The sequence below is a fragment of the Vipera berus genome (assembly GCF_964194415.1).
Source record: "Vipera berus genome assembly, chromosome: 3".
Lineage (NCBI taxonomy): Eukaryota > Metazoa > Chordata > Lepidosauria > Squamata > Viperidae > Vipera > Vipera berus.
In genome coordinates this window covers 165,423,917-165,438,265 of record NC_138204.1, presented here as the reverse complement: position 1 = coordinate 165,438,265, position 14,349 = coordinate 165,423,917, and the positions used below count along the sequence as shown (strand labels likewise).

The 14,349-nt window shown below is 41.8% G+C and overlaps 1 protein-coding gene across 4 annotated transcripts in view; it reads left to right on the top strand.

Annotated features, from left to right (window-relative positions):
* PTPRM (protein tyrosine phosphatase receptor type M) overlaps positions 1-6,375 on the top strand; it is a 488,729-nt gene extending 482,354 nt beyond the window's left edge. For all 4 annotated transcript variants that reach the window (XM_081323493.1, XM_081323492.1, XM_081323491.1 and 1 more), the window contains 2 exons: positions 4,403-4,538; positions 5,561-6,375. In XM_081323493.1, the coding sequence (XP_081179619.1) occupies positions 4,403-4,538; positions 5,561-5,614 (190 nt within the window). In that variant the 3' untranslated portion in view covers positions 5,615-6,375. The remainder of the gene's footprint in view (positions 1-4,402; positions 4,539-5,560) is intronic.
* Positions 6,376-14,349: the final 7,974 nt, after the last annotated feature.

Genomic DNA, 14,349 nt, shown 5'->3' with positions numbered 1-14,349 from the left:
AATTTTTGCTCCTTCTGTCGCTAATGTACCTAAAAGCGTTTTTAGGTACATCAGCAACAGAAGGAGAAAAAACTGTGCAATCACTAAAATCAAAAATGCAAACAATTCTTATCTTAAGGGATACTTGGCTATAGCAAACCATCTAAACAAATGCTTCTGCTCAGTTTTCTCAGAAGTAGAAGCCAGTAACAAAATAGGTTGGAGGATCAACCAAGGCAGGTTTCTTCCAGGGATTTTAGCGGTGCAGGTGAGCTAGTCCTTTTAAAGCTTAATAAAGCAATGGCTCTGGATGGTATTCATCACAGAGATCTGAGAGAACTTCTTGTTCTACAATAGAGTTGATGTTCCCGGGAGTATTTGTAACATGGAAAAATGATTTGGCATTGCTAGAAAATTAACCCAAACTGTGGAAACTGCAGCCCAGTGTTTCTAAATGTAAGATCATGCACTAGCAGGGTACACTATTGTGGGGGTATGGTGTTAGAGCAATAGAAGAAAAGGATTTAGGTGTGCTAAAAGTGTATGACTGCAAAATGTGACCAGGCAGCTATGAAGGCGAACAAAATTCTGGGATGCATCATTAAAGGATCACCAGGAAGAAAAAGGAGGTCTTAATCCTGCTATATAGGTTTTTAGTCAGACCCCATTTGAAATACTGTGTCCAGTTCTGGAGATCACACTTAAAAAAAACTATCAATGAGACTAAGCAACAAAAATGGTCCAAGGAACAAAACATATCAGGAAGGATTGTACAGCTGAAGGACAGAAGGGAAAGGAAAGACATGTTTGAAACCTTTAAATATATTAAGGGTGTGAATAAGGTTCTAGAAGGCAGTATTTTCAATATTCAGCAAAAGTCAAGGATACAGGGGTATAACCTCAAACTGACGGGAGTGAAGTTCAAAAGTAATCTTAGAAAGTATTACTTCACAGTAAGAGTAGTGGAAGTTTAGGCTAAATTTAATAAATTTAATAAAATAAAATAAAATAATGGATAAAATGAAATAATAAAACAAAATAAAATATAAAGGTCAGAACCAACTTCCAGTGAAGGTCAGTCATCAGTTTAAACATGCTTCAGATAAACATGTATCTATCATCCAACAAAAATGAAAAAATAAAAAATAATAAGTAAATAAATTTTAAAGAAAACAAAAAGGACAGACTCAGTGGACCACTAGGGCCATCAATTTTCTTTCTTACCCTGTTTCCATCTGGTAGAGGTACTATCTATCCCACGTGGTTGCCAAGAAGTAAGCTTTGTCAAATGCCTTACTGAAGTCAGAGTAAACTATATCCACAACTCTTCCCTGATCCACCAATTTAGTCACTTTATCAAAGAAGATAATAAGGTTTGTCTGGAATGATCTGTTTTTAACAAACCCATGCTAAACTTCAAGAGATCACCTTGTTCATTTCTAGGTGCTCAGAAATCCACTGTTTGATTATCTTTGTTCTGTACCAGCCTGCTACTGGCCCTGCAGAAAAGGCAGGGACAACCCCTTTACAAACGGCAAGAGGCTGGAATTAAGCCTGCCAAATTTATTAACATAAAACAGAGCAAAACAAGACACCAACCATGAAACAGGAGCTATGAAACAGGAACTATTCAAGCGGTTGCCTTCAGCAAACCAGCCCTCCCACACATTCCCCTTTTATACAGTTCAGGGCGTGGCTTCTCTCTGCCTCCTTCCGAGGTGCCCCATTGCCTTCCTCTGTTTACTCCTGATTGACTGCCTCCTGCGTCGGGCGCCCTTGAACAGGGCCAGCTGTGGGTCATCTTCATCCACGCTGTCAGGCTCACGCAGCTGGGTCTCCGTCGTGACCAGGTGGGAGGGGCCTGGCTGAGGGCTCTCATCAGCAAGCTCTTCAACACCCCCCTCCTCCTCTGAGTCATCCGACCCAACTGCCGAACCCACAGGCTGACCCTGAATCACAACAATCTTTTCCAGGGTTTTCCCAAGTATTGATACCAAACTGATTGGTCTATAGTTTCCTGGATCCACTTTTTTCTCCTTTCTTGAAGCTTGCAATCACATCAGCTCTATTTATCCTCCGATAGTTCCCCTGGGTTCCAGGAGCTCTGAAAGATTTTGTTCAGTGATTCCAAGATCACATCTGTCCGTTCTTTCAGTACCCTGGAATAGAAATCATCTGGTCCTAGTGGTTTGAACTTGTCTAAAATGAACAGGTGTTACCAATTCCTTATCTATTTTGATCTGCATTTCTATTGTGTCTCCCATAGTGCTGCTTTTGATAGGTTGTGTTATTTTTTTCATCTTGTGTGAAAATAGATGCAAATAAGGAATTAAGAAGTTCCCCTTTCTCTGTGTGCCCATCATCTTCTTGCTGTCTTTTCCCATTATTGATCTGATCATTTTATTGACTTTCTTCTTGTTCCTTATATATTGAAAGAAGCTTTTTTGTTATTTCTGCCATTTGTTGCAAATTGTTGTAACTTAGACTCTTTCTTCTATCCCCCTCATAGTTTGATGATAGAAATAAGTTTTTCCATCAGATCTTGTATGGGAGAAAGAAGTTTAAAGGTATTGTGTAAAAATCATAACCTTTTAAAAGCTCATCAGTCATTTCAAAAACAAATTGATACCATTCACAATTGCTAAAGGAAAGATATAATGTGGCCCTGATCTCAAAGCTCATTGTCATTTTTATAACAACATATGAAGGTTCTTTAAAAGCTATAAGATAGATTCATTTAAGAGGGCGTTGCAATAGTCTAGATCAGAGGTGGCGAACCTATGGCACGGGTGCCAAAGGCGGCACTCAGAGCCCTCTCTGTGGGCACTCGCGCCATGCCTCGGAAGTGGCAACTGTCCCTCTTCAACCAGCCGCCTGCTAATTTGTCGAGGTTCCACATGGCTGAATGCATCCTGGCACGGCTGGTTTCCCTCCCCCACATCCTGTCCCTCTTGGCCTCGCATGCTCTCCTTTTCCCAGGCATGACCCACTGCATCACCTCCTCAGCTGTTGGCTGACCATCCATCTCTGAGGTGGCTTCTTTGAACTGCTGGTGATGGGCTGCGGAGCCCCAGAGTGCGCCTGTCGAGGGGCCAGCAGGCTGTGGCTACTGATGGACACCATTGGCCCCCATGCGTTCACTGACCTCTGCGTGCAGGGGGCGATTGTGTCAGGCAGCAGCTCCCCCAGCCCTTGCCCTGCCCCATGGCAATGGCACCCCCATCCTGCCTCGCTTCACCCCACAGGATGAGTCTCCTGCCTACTGCCCCACCTGCCAGAGACTTCCTGGAGCTCCCCCAACCCTGCCCACCCCCCACAGGTGTCCCCCCCATGAGCAACATTGAAGTGACCACACCCACCTTGGCCACACCCACCCAATCTTCCATAACCACCACAGCCACCCAGTGGGCCATGCCCACCTGGCACCCAGCGATAAATAAGTGGGGTTTGGGTTGCAGTTTGGGCACTCAGTCTCTAAAAGGTTTGCCACCACTGGTCTAGGTGTCTAAGGCAGGTGCCCTCTTGGTTAGGTCTGAGCAAATAATCATAATAGTTCCACTTAATTTAGAAAACAGGGTATTTTTTCTGAAATAATTATTTTTGATTAATAACATTTGATAATTTAATAAATAATGTAATAAAAATTGGGAACTCTCAAAAATCCTCAGTAGCAAATGGATGAAATATTGTAGATTTCAGTATCAACACAAACATTCAAGATTGAAGTAAACCCTGATTTATTTTAATATGGCTTTTTGAACAGGCCACAGTTGTCAATTTTATATAGTCCAGTAGACCAAAACCGAAGTGTTAACTGTTATATAAAGTTAATCATTAATTGTTATGAGGTATTTTGAGAGTGGAAAGACGAAGATGCTAAACCACCCCAACCCATGTAAGAACAGTTGAAGACATTATGCCAATCAATCTCTCTCAGTTCAGACCACTTGACAGGGTTGTTTGGTAGAGAAAAATAAGTAGTAGGAGTACTGCATATTTTGCTTTGATCTCTTGAATGACAGGTAAAATACAAATTAAATATATTATATATCTATATATCACCAATGCATTGGTTCAACTCAAGTTGCATTGTCAACACGATTCCTAATATAATTTTTAACTTAGCCTAACAAGTGTGGATAAAGTAATTTTGTGCATAAGCTTAAAAGAGCCAGGAAGATGACAATTCTAGGATCCCAAAGGCAATAGCAAGACTCGTCACAAGCAGTAAATATTTATTCTGTTTAGCCTATGGTACAGCAAATCCAGTCTGTGGATGGACTATTTAGATAACATGAACACTCATTGGTTGTATAATGAAATAAAATAAGCTTATTTTAGGAGAATAAGGTGAAAAAATCCTTAAGTACTGTAATAACAAAATCTAAAATATAATCAAGTGATTTTGCTGTTTTTCTTATAGAAATGGTGGTGGCCGCAGTGGGACGTTTTGTGCAATCAGTATTGTTTGTGAAATGTTACAACACCAGAGGGCCGTTGATGTATTCCATGCTGTGAAGACTCTGAGGAATAATAAGCCGAATATGGTGGACCTTCTGGTAGGAGCTCTTTAAACTGTACCACTAAGTAGAAAATTATTTCTGTTCTCATAAGACATAGTGACATTTTTGTGATTTATGTGGAGTAAAAGCAAGCCTGTTGTTTTCTAAAGGGGATAATGAAATCACTTGACTTATAAAAGTATTTTTATGCTACTTCTTGAGTCTTGTTCAAGGTGTGTTAGACTTTTTGTGCAAATGTAACAACTTTAAACAGAACACCCTTATTAATTTTCTTTTTCTGGCAGGGCAAACCAAAAAGAGAGCAGACTTTGTATGGCAGAAATAATAGCCATGTAAAACGAAGTGTCAGATTTTCAAATTATATATTTTATAAATAGCTTAATCTAATATTTATCAAGACTGTGAATTTCAGTTTGACATTTAGTGTATCGTATTTAATTATGGTTCTTCTATCTTGAAGAAAGATTAAAAGAGTTCAGAAACAAAGGGCCAGGAGCAATTATTTTCTTGTGTTGTGCTGTATGAAACTACTTCAAGTGTAGAAAGGCTGAAAGACCATTGGTGTTTTATGTGTGTGCAAGTATGCACATGCTTATATGACAATTGAGTAGGTCAAGATACAGTCTATTTTGTTCACAATTACTATAAGAAGTTGTGTTGGTCCTTTAGTCATGAAGAAATTCCAGTGGCATTATTTGACGATTTACTAAAAAGTCGCCTTATGTAGTGAAATAAAGTATTTAGTTTATGCTGTATAATCACTATTTGTAATTTTATGTATTTATTTATATTCTTGCAAGACACACGCAGGGATCTTTTTTATCTAGATTTCCAAGTATTCCACTTATGGCAGACTACATTGTATATCTCTATTATCTTATTACCAATCCATGTGTGTTTTCCAGACTGAGTCACAGTGGCCCTGTCTAAAAGATAGAAAAAAATCTACAGAGAAAACTTTTTCATAAAATATTTGTAATTAATTCATTATACAACTTGGTTTTCTTTAACTTCTTGCTACAACTAACTTCCTTCCTTTTCTTGTTTTGACTCTCCAGGATCAATATAAATTCTGCTATGAAGTGGCTTTGGAGTACTTGAATTCTGGCTGATACTGCAAGTAACAGGGGAGACAAAATGTTTCATTAGCACAGTCCAAGCGTGTTGCTTTATGATATCTGTGTGTATGAGATGAGAACTTCTCAGTGTTACACTTTAATTGCTTTGTATCGGCTCTTTTTAAGAGCCCAAGAGAGTCTTTCCAAAAATGCTTGCACTGCCCATTTCCCACAGTATGGCTGTTGCTTGAGTCACAGTCTCACACTAACACACTCTGGGACTGGACACCACTATCATGCAAACCCATTAAAGAGCCCTACTATACCTGCCTAGTCATCTATCTGATCAATCCAAGAGCACAATTCTAGTCTCAATGACAATGTTTGTACCTTTCTGTTGTACTTTTTTTTTTTTTGCCAGTGATCCTTGTTATTGTTAAAGCCTAGTGTACATTTTTGTTCTGTGGAGAATGCTGCCTAACATTTTGATACTGTACTTTAGTTATATTTGTATTGTATTTGCTCCTAATAAACAAAGCACCCGTAGCTTGAATTGAACTAAAAGCTACGCCCACAGACCATATTAATCTTGCTGACTTCAATTTTCTGTCCAACTTGTACTGTTTCAGAAGAAGTGATTTGATATACATCCATTAAGTAAATGGAAAAAATACAGGAGGATCAGATTACTATATCCAAAGCTTTTCTCGTTGTTTATATTGTAAATATTTTTTATTTCATCAAATTATTTATTCATTAAAAAGAAATCTTTTGTGAAGCACAATGACTGACAATCATTTTTATTAAATCTTGGAAATGCTTATTGTATTATATTGTAAACATTTGTTTATCCCGTCTGGATTTTCAGCTTAATAAATAAGTACATATTTTATAAAATCGCATTTAATATATAGCATCTTATGGCCCACATTTACCTTCAGGAAAAGCTAAGGGTTTCCAAATTTTTTATTCAATATAGCATACAGTAAATAGAACTTCTTTCTCTTTTATGTTTACAACTCAGCATTAGAGCAAATTCTTTGCATACATGAATTTTGCTCTCCAATTACAGAACTTGATAGTACTAATTGGTCTGAAACAAAGAAAACAGATTTAGAAAACAACTGATCATTAGGATTGACTGCACTGGATACCAACTTTTTTTTTCTTCCTAGTATTGTCCTGCAAATTTAGGGACCACTTCTCTCTCTCTCTCTCCCTCTCTCTTTTTTTAGGTCAACCGAGTATTGATTCGGAGTTTGTGACATGTATTGACTGACTGGCTTGTTGGCCAAACCTGACACGGGTTGAGAAAGAGTGCCTGGCCCCAAATCACTCAGCAGGCAGGGCTAGAACTCAGTTTCCTGGTTTCTAACTGGGTGCCTTAACCACCAAGGCCAACTGGCTTTCTAAAGCAGACAAACAGCTGTCTTCCATTTTTACTCCTTTACCTTACCACAGTTTTCTCCCCCCCCCCCATTTTTTAATTTATTACTAAATATATATGTCACCTATCTCACTATCTAAAGCTGCTTAAAATATGACTGTTTCTGGACCGGCATTAGTGGCCACCCTAAAGGAATCTACAATCCACAAAGAACCAGACTTACTACATTTTAATGTCAGTGACAGCAACAGCAGAATCAAAGACAAGACAAGGTGTAGTAAAGGAGGGAGAGAAAAATTCTGGGCATTCACAGTCAGCCCAAAACAAATCAATGGGCATGTATAATATATAATGGTTTGTTATTCTTTGGGAGCCATTCACATGAAATTTGGGGATCCCTTGAGTGGTGCTTTCTCACACTGTAAGATCCTACATTATCTGAAGGATACACACCAGAGCTGTTCCAACATGGTTCTAACAATGTCTAAATGAGAACAATTCTCTTTGAACCTCTGTTTATTTTTCTATCCTGTATGTGTAACTCACTGAAATTGGTTCACAGAATGCTGATAATATGTTCTCCGATTGCCAACTGGTCAGTGCCCTTGCCTGCTATCTTGTTCCCTGAATACATAATTCTTGATGGCCTACACACCTACTGTATATATTAAATTCCACACCAGTCCTCTCCTAGCTAAATCATGGTATCACATTTACATTATCTTAAAGGTGCTTCTGTGCAGAATCTCAGTTTTCCCTGTTGTGTATGCTGGAGACTGTCAATCACAGCAAGCCACTAGGACCAACAGGTGGCGCCAGTCAAGGCTCGGATTGGCTGGCCAGCATTTGGCGGGAATTCCAGATGTGGGGATTGGTTTTGGGAATGTACCTGGCTAGGTATTTAAGGGGGCTCCGGAGGCTCCATTGTCCTTTTTGTTCCTGCCTACCCACAATAAAGACTGTTGCTGTGAATCCTGTCTGTTACTGTTACTTCCATGTGGTCCTGATAATATACAACACTGGCAACGAGGATGGGATACTTTGTTGCACTCTGAGCGTTACAGAGTTAATTTCTTCACTGCAAACGATTGTCAAGGACAGAAGCAGCATGTCTAAGCTCAGAAACATCCGTGAATTCGATGTTCGTTACCCAGAAGAATGGGAAGCACACCTGGGCCAGGTGGAAGGCTATTTGCTGGTAAATCGCATCACTGAAGACCGCATGAAAGCTGCAGTGTTGTTGTGCATCAGCAGTCCAGACGTCTATAAGATCGCCATTGGGTTGTGCACGCCAACTCAGGTTGTATCCGTTTCCTATGACGACCTTACAGCCAAATTGAACAGACATTTTTTGCCCAAGTGGTCTGAGCTGTATTGGTGGGTACAGTTTTACCAAAGGAAACAGTTACTGGGAGAGTTGTTGACTGAATACATTGCTGCGGTACGTCAAGCCTCCCATTTGTGCAAATTTTCCGATCTAGAAAACCGCGTGCGGGACCAGATCGTCATTGGTCTGCAGGATGAACAGCTGCAGGAAAAGATAATGGCAAAACCGACCATGAGTCTACAAGATGTAATAGACAATATAATGGCTCATGAGGCTACCAGCAGGAAAAATGCTTCCAAACCCAGCAGCGGCTCTAGTGGGTCTGTTCACCACGAGAGCGCTGTGGACGGCGGAAGCAAAGACACCGGGGAGGAAGGAGAGATCGATGCGATACTTCAAAAATTGGAAAGGTCACAGCTTCGGCACGGGAACAGCAACAGAAGACAGAGTGGACCCCAAGGAAGCAGCAAACAGCAGCACTACAGTCAAAGCTCCAGAGAGTGAGTTCAAATGTGCCAGCTGCGGGGGTAAACATCAGAGAACGTCGTGCAGGTTCAGAAACGCGAAATGTCATTTTTGCGGAAAAACTGGACACATTGTATCCGTCTGCCGAAACCGGAAAAGGGAAAGTCTGAACGAGTTAGAAGGTACAAAAAATCTACCACCTCCAGGCACAGAGCCCCCTAGGGTTCCACCCAAAGGTGGGAGGGGTGATGGGGTGGTGGTGTCACACAATCTACTAACTGCTGAAGCCAAAAATCAAAATTAATGTCCAGCTGCAGGATGGAAATTGATTCGGGTTCGTCGGTCTCAATAATCTCTTTTGAGAAATTCAAATCAATTTGTGGCAAGAGCAGGCGGCGGATTCCTTTAAAGTCCACACCCATACATTTAACAGATTTTCAACGGGCCCCAATTAAAATGAAGGGAAGGCTAGCTTATTAGTGGAGTACAAACACTTCAGGGGACCATTAGATGTGCTGGTTACTAAAGGCAGGAGAACTAGTTTAGTGGGGCTGGATTGGTTTGATGCTCTGGGCGTTTGGTTGGGAGGAGTTAACAACACACAGATCACAAGCCTCGAAGCCGTCTGCAAGAAGTTTGCAGACGTCTTCGATGACAAGCTGGGCAAGTATACGGGACCCCCTATTAAGTTTAAGTTTAAGCCCGATGTACTGCCAGTGCGGATTAAGGCTAGAAGAGTTCCGTTCGCTCTCAAGCATAAGATTGAGAGCAAATTGGAAAAATTAGTGGAACAGGGAGTTCTGGAACCAGTGGAAAGGGGAGAGTGGGAAACTCCCATTGTAACTCCACTTAAGGCGAACAGTGAGGTTAGAATTTGCACAGATTATAAGTCTACTGTCAATCGAGCGTTAAACCCACATGCATACCCAGTTCCGTCAGTTAAGCACGTTCCCTCTGCTATTCAGTCTGGCACAGTTTTTGCTAAATTGGATTTAGCTCAAGCTTACCAACAGCTGCCGGTTACCCGGGAAACAGCAGATGCTCAAACGATAGTCACTCACAAGGGGGCTTTCAGAGTAAATCACCTACAATTTGGCGTTTCTGTAGCCCCAGGAATTTTCCAGGAGGTGATGGAACAGACGCTGAAGGGTATTCCTGGGGTATGCCCTTATTTTGATGACGTCCTAACTGCAGGGGAGTCAGAAGAGGAGTTAGCTGACAGGCTGCAGGAGGTGTTACGTAGATTCCGTTCTGCTGGGCTTAAATTGAAGAGAGAAAAGTGCAGTATTGGAGTGGCTTCCACGGAGTTCTTAGGGTTTAGGATTGATTCACAAGGTATTCACCCCACAGACTCTAAGGTAAAAGCCATTTAAATGGCTCCTACCCCTAAGAACAAGGCAGAGCTGCAAGCCTTTTTGGGGCTGCTGAATTTTTATCATGCATTCTTGCCTCATAAGGCAGCAATTGCTGAGCCTTTACATGGGTTGTTGGACAATAAAACTCCATGGCATTGGTCTGCAGTCCGTGATAAGAGTTTTAAAACACTCAAACAATTACTGTCCAGCAGTTCAACAATCATACATTTCATTGAGAACAAGCCCCTATGCATAGCCTGTGATGCATCTCCTTACGGGGTGGGCGCTGTGCTAAGTCATTTGGAAGAGAATGGTGAACAGAGGCCAATTGCTTATTACTCTAGAACGTTGTCAAGAGCAGAAAGGAATTACGCTCAGATTGACAAAGAGGCATTGGCAATAGTCTGGGGTGAAGAAGTTCCATGACTACCTGTATGGTAGAGAATTCACCATTTTCACTGACCATAAGCCCCTGCTGGGGCTTTTCACAACTGATAAACAAACACCACAAATACTGTCACCCAGAATGCTAAGGTGGTCCATATTTCTTTCTGCATATACGTGCAAATTGGTATACAAACCAGGTAAAGAGATGGGCCATGCTGATGGATTAAGTAGATTACCCCTTGCGGTGGCTGAACCAGATCCAGCACCGGCAGGCCAAATCTTATCCATACAAGAACTCCCTGAATGCCCTCTACAAGCCAGAGACGTTGCTGCTGGCACATCAGCAGACAAAATATTGAGCAGAGTATTGGCATGAGTAGTTTCGGGTTGGCAAGATAGGAGTCCTGGCACAGAGTTCCAGGCATATTTCACAAGAAGACACGAGTTGTCTTCGCACAAAGGGTGTCTGTTGTGGGGTAGCTGGGTTGTGATTCCTGAGAAGTTTAGGAATAAGATCTTGCAGGCTCTGCACGAAGGACACCCGGGGGTTGTGAGGATGAAGGCTTTAGCGCGGAGTTATGTGTGGTGGCCCGGCCTGGATAAAGCAATAGAAGAACAAGTAGCGGGTTGCTACCAATGTCAAAGGTCTAGGCCCGAACAACAACACGCTCCAGTGCACAAGTGGGAGGTGACACACACCCCGTGGTCGAGGATTCATGTGGATTATGCGGGACCATTTCAGGGGCAACTTTTCCTAGTGGTGGTAGACAGTTATTCGAAATGGTTAGAGGTAGTCCCTGTTACAAGCATGACCACAGCAAAAACTGTGCAGGTGCTGAGGGGGCTCTTTGCCACACATGGTCTACCTGATGTCATAGTTTCTGATAATGGCCCACAATTCACATCTGCTGATTTTCAGGTTTTCACCAAGGCCAACTTGATAAGGCACACCACGTCCGCTCCTTTCCACCCGGCTACCAATGGCCTTGCAGAACGAAACATAAGGACGACCAAAGAAGCATTGAGACGCATCATCTGTGGGGACTGGCACCAAAGGTTGGCACAATTCTTACTGGCACAACACACTACACCCTGCACGACAACTGGCAAGAGTCCAGCGGAGCTTCGTTGGGGCAGGCGGCTCATCACAAAATTGGACAGATTGCACCCAGAGAGAGTGGCCGCAGAGGTGGTTCAACCCACCCCCATGAGGGAAATTAATTTGGGAGAGCCGGTTTGGGCCAGGAACTATGGGACTGGAGACTTGTGGGTTCAGGGGGTGGTAGTTGACAAAACTGGTCCCATAACAACATTGTGGAAAGGGAAGGGGGCCGGCAGGTCAGAAGGCACATTGTCCAATTGAGGAAGAGGGCCCCTGAGGAACAGCAATGTGATCAGGCCCTTCAAACACCACCCACGGGCTCTGCTGGTTCTACCACGGTCGATCAAGAGAGACAGGTAGTACTTTCAGACGCCATCACAGAACAAGAACCAGGGACTATGGACCGGACCAACCAGCAGTTTAGCCAGGCCAACGATGACCATGCAGGAGAGGAGTTTCAAGGCCAACTGTCATCCCAGGAGTCGGTCCAGGCAGATGATCAACCAGTGAGACGTTCTGTGAGGACCCATAAGTCACCAATATATCTTGAGGATTATGTGAGGCCATGAATGTCGACACAGCATAGAAGCTGGAATTACCATTATTAGTGTTGTAGAGTGTATATTGTTCTTATTATGGGGGAAGGGGTGTTGTGTATGCTGGGGACTGTCAATCACAGCAAGCCACTAGGACCAACAGGTGGTGCCAGTCAAGGCTCGGATTGGCTGGCCAGCATTCGGTGGGAATTCCAGATGTGGGGATTGGTTTTGGGAATGTACCTTACTAGGTATTTAAGGGGGCTCCGGAGGCTCCATTGTCCTTTTTGTTCCTGCCTACCCGCAATAAAGACTGTTGCTGTGAATCCTGTCTGTTACTTCCATGTGGTCCTGATAATATACAACATTCCCTGTCTTAAAATGATGTTTGCTTGTTTAGATGCAAGTTCCACCCTTCAGAAGCTTAAATCTAATGCTCCTAGTATTATTTGTGTTTGTGGGATAGAGGCATCTGTGGGGTGTGTCCCAAAAAGTCAAGATGGTGTCCACAACCATGTGAACAAAACTCTGCTCTTTTTTAAAGTGCATTGGATACACAGTGCAAATAAAAACAGGCAGGGCTGCAGGTGGCAAGACAAGAATTTATAATAATTCCATAAATAGGCAGTACCAAGCTCTCCTTTTTTCAACTTTTTCTTTCAACAGGTGTTATTCCTGTTGTTTTTTTCAAAAACAAAATAAATCCTTCAGCCCTAGTGTTAGCAAAATGCCAACCAAAATGCAAAGCCCCAAAACACACTTCAAAAATGCCAACATAGCTTTGAGCATTTCTGGAATGCTTATCGAGGACATTCCTCTGTTGGAAATAGTGCTTGTTTGATGGCCTGCCCAATCAAAAATTTAGTTAAAAAATAAGAATCATAAAGAATGAACTCAGGAAATTAGAAACTGCTTATTAAGAATACTTGGCCAGCAATCTCAAAATCACTATTGGAAAAAAATGAATTCTTGCAGAGAAATACTAAATGCATTTGATCTAAATAAACCCAGAGTGCAGTTTTGATGAGAAAAGTGCATTTTTATTTCCTAAATAGCATTCACAGACATATATAATAGAATGTAGTAGTACAAGTTCATTGGGATGTGCCCTTTATTCATTGCCTATGAGTAATGATAACTAAAGAACCAAAATCTTAAAACCCAGTCTTCTTCACCTAATATAATTATAATAATCCTGAAGCAGTGCTATTATCTAAATGGATTCTCTTCACAATTCATGGAAAACAGAATAATGTACTTTATTAAACTGGTTCTTTATTACATCCCATGGCAATCTTGATTTGTAAAGCTGTAGCAATGAATATAAAATATAGATCTATCTGGGCTTGAAATTATTGGAGATACAAGGCAGGTGTTGCTTTACCACCCGAGAAGAGGAAGAAACTCCTTGAAGGCTTAATTATCCAAGTTCTAACTTTGTGTCCTTTAGTCCTTGTAGGTGTTGCATCAAATGCCTGCAAAGTACCTGCCAAGTTACACTTAAAGGGAATTGACCTTTGCTGAGTACAGCTTTAATTTGTATCAAAGGCACACGATGCTTAATGCCAAAGCCATCTATTGTCTTTCTTGTGGTTGAGTGCTAAGGAGAAACAGTTTTCCTCTCCTTCCACCCCCCACTCCACCTGAATGCAGCTTTGTTCATAGAACCTGGATCAGACTCTGATACTGGGCACAGTTTTATTGGATGGTACTTTGGAGAAGACATCTTGCTAGACTTTAGCAGGAAAGTTGACATGTTAGAAACATCCATGAAAAACCTGCTGCTCCTTTTTTAATAGTGTGGAAAAAGATTTTCATAAGCCTTCCCTAATTTCCAGGAAAGTTTCTAATGAAGGAATTCAAGAGTGTTCACAGGTAGTCCTCAATTTGCAACCGTAATTAAGCCCACAGTCTCAGCCGTAAGTCTCAACAACTGTAAAGGGGGGTCACCATGTGACAGCCCACAATTTTACAATCTTTTTTGAAGTGGCCATTAAGCAAACCCAGCAGTCGTAAAGCAAACACTGCAGTCATTAAATGAAACCACCATTCACTATGGGGTGCTCGGAAACTGGAAATAGATCAGTTTCCAGCAAAAACATTGTAAATCATAGTCATGTGACAGCAAGGTGCTACCAATGGCTGTAAATGTGGGCTGGTTGCCAAATGCCAAAAATGGGGTCATGTGACTGTGTGCGGGGTGGGGGGGGATGTTGGTATTTTGAAAACG